This window comes from Bos grunniens, chromosome 14, assembly GCF_055505025.1.
Source record: "Bos grunniens cultivar Pamir isolate PY7600 chromosome 14, Bosgru_T2T1.0, whole genome shotgun sequence".
In the NCBI taxonomy this organism is placed as follows: Eukaryota; Metazoa; Chordata; class Mammalia; order Artiodactyla; family Bovidae; genus Bos; species Bos grunniens.
The window spans coordinates 59,058,032-59,065,390 of NC_141178.1; the positions used below are offsets into that span (position 1 = coordinate 59,058,032).

General features: G+C 41.5%; 1 protein-coding gene across 7 annotated transcripts in view; it reads left to right on the forward strand.

Annotated features, from left to right (window-relative positions):
• Nucleotides 1–6,825, forward strand: part of PLAG1 (PLAG1 zinc finger) — a 50,249-nt gene extending 43,424 nt beyond the window's left edge. For 4 of the 7 annotated variants that reach the window (XM_086336927.1, XM_086336932.1, XM_086336931.1 and 1 more), the window contains one exon: nucleotides 443–6,825. In XM_086336927.1, the coding sequence (XP_086193053.1) occupies nucleotides 443–1,700 (1,258 nt within the window). In that variant the 3' untranslated portion in view covers nucleotides 1,701–6,825. The remainder of the gene's footprint in view (nucleotides 1–442) is intronic. The other 3 variants (XM_086336928.1, XM_086336933.1, XM_086336930.1) reach the window with 1 other exon arrangement.
• The last annotated feature ends 534 nt before the right edge of the window (nucleotides 6,826–7,359 follow it).

Below are 7,359 nucleotides of genomic sequence, written 5' to 3' on the forward strand. Positions count from 1 at the left end.
TAACGTATATATTTGTATCCACCTCTTTCCGCTGACTTGCAGAGAGAAATGTTTAAGTAGATTAGACGTTTTAGCATTCTAAGTCACAGACTTTTATGTGTTAGTGCTTTTGGATCTTTTTTAATGCAATGCTTAAACGAGCGTAGAATGTCCGTTTGTACAAAGAAATTGCAAGAGAAGGGTATGGACGTTAACGTGAGTATATTCTGTCTTGCTCAGTTGCATTTGCAGTCACTAAAAACCAGAGAGAACTAAAGTGGCGACTTAGATGGTTCCAGGTCTGCGGTGTTTAGGTGTGTACCCTTTGTAGCAGATGTGTAGTGAGTTAGAGAGTGTCGGTGAGTAGGACAGGTCTGTGTTAGCCTAGCAGCTTAGCTTCCGTTTGAACAGGGAGGCCAGGCCGTTCTTACCATGATGCTGACAGAATATGTCTGTGTTCAAGGCACATGGCTACGCACTCTCCCGAGAAAACCCACAAGTGTAACTATTGCGAGAAAATGTTTCACCGGAAGGACCACCTGAAGAACCACCTGCACACGCACGACCCCAACAAAGAGACGTTCAAGTGCGAAGAGTGCGGCAAGAGCTACAACACCAAGCTGGGCTTCAAGCGGCACCTGGCCCTGCACGCGGCCACGAGCGGCGACCTCACCTGCAAAGTGTGCCTGCAGACGTTCGAGAGCACCGGCGTGCTGCTAGAGCACCTGAAGTCGCACGCGGGCAAGTCGGCAGGCGGCGTGAAGGAGAAGAAGCACCCATGTGAGCACTGCGACCGCCGCTTCTACACGCGCAAGGACGTCCGCCGACACATGGTGGTGCACACGGGAAGGAAGGACTTCCTCTGCCAGTACTGCGCTCAGAGGTTTGGGCGCAAGGACCACCTGACGCGGCACATGAAGAAGAGCCACAACCAGGAGCTCCTGAAGGTCAAGACGGAGCCCGTGGACTTCCTGGATCCCTTCACCTGCAACGTGTCGGTGCCCATCAAGGACGAGCTCCTCCCGGTGATGTCGCTGCCCTCCAGCGAGCTGCTGTCCAAGCCGTTCCCCAGCACGCTGCAGCTGAACCTCTACAACACTCCGTTCCAGTCTGTGCAGAGCTCGGGCTCTGCCCACCAGATGATCACCACCCTGCCTTTGGGCATGACGTGCCCCATCGACATGGATGCTGTCCACCCCTCCCACCACCTTTCCTTCAAGTACCCGTTCAGTTCTACCTCATATGCCATCTCTATTCCCGAAAAAGAACAGCCCTTGAAGGGGGAGATTGAGAGCTACCTGATGGAGCTGCAGGGCGGCGTGCCCTCCTCCTCCCAGGACTCTCCAGCATCCTCGTCCAAACTGGGGTTGGAGCCGCAGCTCGGGTCCCTGGAGGACAGCACGGGGGACCTCTCCCTGTCCAAAAGCTCCATCTCCATCAGTGACCCCCTGAACACACCAGCATTGGATTTCTCTCAGCTGTTCAATTTCATACCATTAAACGGCCCTCCCTATAACCCGATCTCGGTGGGGAGCCTGGGGATGAGCTACTCCCAGGAGGAGGCACACTCTTCGGTGTCTCAGCTCCCCCCGCAGAGCCAGGACCTGCCGGATCCTGCCAGCACCATAGGGCTGGGCTCTCTGCACTCGCTGTCCGCAGCCTTCACCAGTAGTCTGAGCACGAGCACAACCCTGCCCCGTTTCCACCAGGCTTTCCAGTAGAGTCCCACCGTGCGCATCGATGGCCGAAACGTACGTGCAGCCCTGCCTTAGCTGACCGTTCTGGTTGTAGTGCCTACTTTAAGACAGTATCACAGTTTCTGCTTCTGTATAGTACCAATTTTCATTAAGCCAGTATAAAATAGAAACTAGCTTTTTAAATGAGCTACAGAACCATTTGTGTTCAGCTATGTTTACCTGGGTATTTTGTCCTGATTCACTGCCAACTGTCATATTTTAAGACGATTTCTCACATAGGAAAGCCATTATTAGCAGTCAAGTCTTACAAATCCCATGTTCTGACTTACTGTTAGATCTTAAACTTTGCATTTTTGTCCGAGATCAATGGCTCTACCTTTTGACATTTGGCTCCTTAAAAATTTTTGCTACAGAATGTAAGTTTTCTAAAACGTACATGAACGACCTGAGAGTTTAAAAAAATTTTACTAGCCTCTAAATGGATTAATAAGGAAATGCTTCAAATGAATTTAGAATCCAGTCTGGGGACATAGCATATGTTTCTTAGATATAACCATAATTTCAGGTCAGTATATTTTGAAGACTTGCTATTGTCTGGCTCAAATGTTTGCTGTCTTTTTTATGCACATATAAGAAAAACAAGTCTAGACACAAAGCGCACCAGTATTTGTAGCAAACACACCCCCTAGGAAGGTGACACGGCAGTCCATGTTACTTAAGAGTTGGCCTTAAATTAGTACACAGGATGTTTGCCACGTTTTATCCTTGTTGCTGTCTTTCTTGCATTCATGCTAATAGTTTATGGCGTCAAGAGTATTCAGCGTCAGTCTTTAGGTGCATCTCTTTCATCTTCTCCATCTTTCATGGCCAGAGGGTAGGTCGAGGACAGCCAGCCACTTCCCTTGGCTTCTCACTGCACAATTGGTCCAGAGTCCACAGCTGTTGGGGAACACAGGTGTGCTTATCCCAGGGGTGGGGCTGTCCCATCTTCTAGGGTGAGAGACCCCAGGTAGAGAGACCAGTGCGAGGCCTGCCACTCTGCTAGGGACTTGTCTGGGGACCACGTCCCCTGTTGCCAGGGTGGAAATGAGGGGTCAAGTCACAGCATATCACTTACATCACTCTTGCTCCCTTTGATTCAGTTTTCTCTCCCTGAGCACCAAAAGCAGAAAACAGAACAACCCGGCTCGCCAACCACCACCACCCCCCGCACTGTGGTATCTTTCTCATTCAGTGTTTTTTTTTTTTTCCATTCAGTGTTAATTCATTTTTCCCTGCTGTTTTTGGACAGAGACTTTAAAGTTAAATGCATTCAAAAACTATTTGAGGAAAGATCACAAAATTTAAGTGACTAAAAGTATATACAGTAAACCCCACTTCTACAAGTCCCTGGGAAAGTGGGAGGAACGTCACAAAGAAGCTGAATTTGCAGACGGAGGGAGAAGAGCATAGTAAAACAAGCACTGTCTTAGGTGATGTGAAAAATAACAAGAGCGTGGTGTTCAGTGAATACAGTAGTTATTACAGGCTTTCCTCACTTCAGACAACCAGCACATTTTCTCAAAGGTCAAACTATTATTCTATTTTTCTAATAATCGGTTGGGGCGTCAGCCTAAGAAACATATCTTATTAAGCACTTGTTAACACCTTATTTGGGGACCCTGTCTGTCGGGGTGGGTTTGAGGAGGGAGGGTTTATAGAAGAGTATATATCTCTTTAAAAAAAAAAAATATTTCTGAGCACTCATGAGCCCTGTGTGGAAGGTTCTCTTCCCTTTGACAGGGCCAGCTATCACTGCGGATTTCCATGTTTACCAAGAAGTTCTAAAGATGAGTGCAGATTACTGAATATAATACATTATTTAAACTATTTGGGAGTAGTATAATTTGTGGAGAGATGTAAATTGTAATAATGTAAATGGGGTTTCACTATATATTATATATATGTACACACACGTGTATCGCACTTCATAGAATCAGAGTTGCTCTCGTACGGAGCTTTGGCTCCAGTATTTTTATCATGCTCCTATTTGTTTTTGTTTTTTTAAATCCCAGGAGCAGTAGTTTTTATACGTATGTATTTAAATTTTATTATTAAAAGTTACATTTTATTAAAAAAGTGTGTTCCAAAGGCATTAAAATTATATATGTTAATAAGGAAATACATTTAAAAATTTTTCAAACTGCTCCTGAGCGTTTGCCTAGGAGACTGTTTGCTCTCAAAGTAGGCTTTTAGCTCTGCTGTGTTGCTGCCCGCTTTAGTTTCTATGAAACAGATTGCTTACTTAAATCATTAGTTGAATGATTAGTGTTCAATATTGCTTTAATCACCGTCGAGAGGAAAAGCAAAAAGAAAAAAATCTTGGTGACAGAGCACAAATAAATAGAAAACCTGTTTTTAAATAGAAATCACAAATCACAAGTATGGAAGCACTACTTTATTTTTGTCTAAAATTTGCTTAAAGAGAAGTCAGATGAACGAACTGAGATGTTGGCCTTTTCGTGGGCTGTATTTCACTGCTAATAAAAAAGTAAAAAGGGAGTACCAGGATTTATTAAATAAAGCATTTTGGAAATGGGGAATGGCGCCATGTAGGTGTATATATATATATTTTTAGCCTAATTCTCGCCCAGCATACCTTCCAGGGCACCAGGGCTGAAATTGTGGACTCTATTTTCACGTGTACACACCCCTTTGCCTGTTGCTTTCCCACAGACTTGAAATCACACTTCGAAGTAAGAGGGAATTCTGCTCATTCATTTTTTAAACTGACTATAGTGGTCACTAAACCCCCTTTGAGAGAATCTCTATTAAACATGAGGTAGACTCATTTTATTTTAATTGCACAATGGTCTGACAAGGCTGTAACACCGAACTGGCTCTTTTTTTTTTTTTCCTTAAAAAGAAAATTGACACTTTTGATGTCAACTGGATGTGATTAAAAATAATGATTGCCAATTCTGTTTTCATTCTCCAGTGGCCAGAATAATCATCCTCAAAATTTCTAGTAGTGCCTTTGCTTGGGGTTTGTTTTTTTTTTTTTCCATAAAGGGATTGTTACTAAGTAAAAATATTTCAGTTTAGAATTTGGACCTCAGACAAGATATTGAACCTCATTCGGTTTGACCTTCCATGTGTTTGTACAAATTAAGGTCACCAGATACCGAAGCACGAGCACGGAAGGATACTGACACTATAAGCAATATTCTCCGCGGATGGACCCGAACATCACCTTGATAGCTACTGGTCACTGCTACAACGTGCATCTTAAACCCCTGTTACCGAGTTCCGTTGTTCATGTCCTGACTGATACGTGCTACTCCTTGTGCAGCTTAATTTCATGTAGGTGTTTCTTCCAAACTATGTATTTTTGCCGATGTGTTGCTTGTGTTTCATTCTTCTTAGTCACTTGTGCAACATAGTGATATATTGTGTTGATTTGGACAGTAGCGGTTTTTAAAAACCATATACTGACTGAAAACATGAGCCAGAGCTGACTGCTTTATTAAGCTAATAATGAATGTTAAAGAGTACATATTTTCAGGATTATTCATCTAGTAAGCAATACACATATATAGGCCAATATTTTTTTAAAAAATAGAGCTTGGTCAACCTCTATACTACACATATTACAAGATATAGCACTTTCAAAACGAATCTAAACCTTTACAGAAAAACTTTCTTATAGGTTATGCCTTTTATTTTAAGACTTATTATAATTTGTTTCAAGTGCCATTAGAGGATAGATATATAGGCCTTTGATGTATAATGCTTTGTGTTCAAGAATGGTAGACGGTATTTTAAACAGGTACAGTTTTACAGTGTTTTCTTATCAATTTGCTATATTGCACAGAATCAGTGTGTCTTTTCATAAGGTTTTACAATGGTTTATTTTTTTTACAAGGTTTACGTGTCTCAAAACACACTGTCTTCCCAGTATGTAAGTTAAAATACAAAAAAAAATATTCACCCAAGTTGCTTCCAGCCTACTGAGATCCAGGCGACATTGGAGGAGATCTTTTAGACGTCATGTATTCTTCATTAGCAATGGCAGACTGTTACCTCTGAGAAGTGAGTGCCTACGTTGAGCCCTTGTCTTATTTTTCTCACGCTGTGTCAGCAGCCACATCAATCACACAGATGGTCTGTGGTGATCCCATAGATCCACGTTAGGCTGTGTTGTGTAGCTCTGTGCTGAGAACCCATGCAGAGCTCCCTTCTGATTCATCCAAATGGATCCTTTCTTACACATCCAAATGATACGACCCACAACGGGCAAGGCACGTTCCTATCACCCCCCGGCCCTTCTGCAATATTGTCAACCTCTGAGGTTGGAAGGCAGTGTCTTTTGATAAGTTACCTAGCTTAGAAAGGACAGAACTATTGCTAATGTGTAAAACACTTCATTGTATAAGCTTCAGTGGTACAGATGACCCAGAATGAATGTGTATCTTCTCAGAAACACTCCTTCAATATTCTGTCGGATCATGCTGCTAATGTAACTTGGGATACAACTCTTCATGGTGCTACAGACTTCTCTGTCTCGTTCAGTCGTATTTTTTTTTTATCCATAGGAAAAAAAAGGACTACATTAGGTGTAAAGGTGTACAATATATTTTTATACTGTGACTTCATTTGTCTTTAACAAGACTTTTACACCACCCACCACAATGTATTCATGTGCACTTGCAAAAGGAAACCTTGGACGTGCAAATGTTATACCAGAACAAACCCAGCTTTGTCCACAAAGGTGACCGTGACTCGGAAAGAAACATGGGCTTTATAATATGGTGTGGAGTGAAGAACATGCTGTACGTTACTAACAGCCCTTTGAATTTAACAAAAACTGGGCATCCATTCGGAAATGGATTGCATCATGCCTGAACATAAGCTGGACTGCTGAAATTGTATTTTTAGCTGACGAAAAAGTGTTTGGACTAGTACTCTAAAAATGTTCTGATGATAAAGTTTTGAGTCAAAATAGAAAAGAGAAACTGCATTCCAGGCTGCATTTTGTATATTTTTATTGCATTTAAAATTCGCTCTTCTGTGATACCGGGAAATCAAGTGGCTTATCCTGTATATCATGTACTTAAAATGTATTCACAAACTACTGTTGTGTTTGTATAAAATATAGACAAAGATCATATTTTCTGTGTGTGTATAAGCTCTGTAAAATAGCAATCACATTATGAAGCTGCAGCAAGACTACATTTTAAACATCCACATCCAAAGAAGCAGGCTATTTATTGTCCAGTTACCCAGTTATAAAATATTCATTTGCTGCTAATTAAACAATAGTACTGCAGCTTCTCATGGCCTACAGTGTTATGTTTGCTGTAAGAAAAAGATATGTGAACTCCACAAAAATATATGAATAAAAATTATAGAATGGCTTTAGATAATGTAGATCTTCCTGAAATTATAACAGATGATAAATTTCTATTTGGTATAACATTTTTTTCCCTTTGAATTTGAAATATTTTCTCATTTGATAAATATAAGATTCTAATAGCTGCCTCTAGGACAATACTTGGTTGTTGAAATGTAAAGTTCTAGGGTTTCTTTTGTTTTGTCTTAACTTTTGTACCTTGAAAGGAAGGATAGAAATTGTAAATAAAAAAGTCAAAATGTTGTGCATCAAAACTTTAATCCAGGTGAAAATTCAAACAAAGAATCTCCC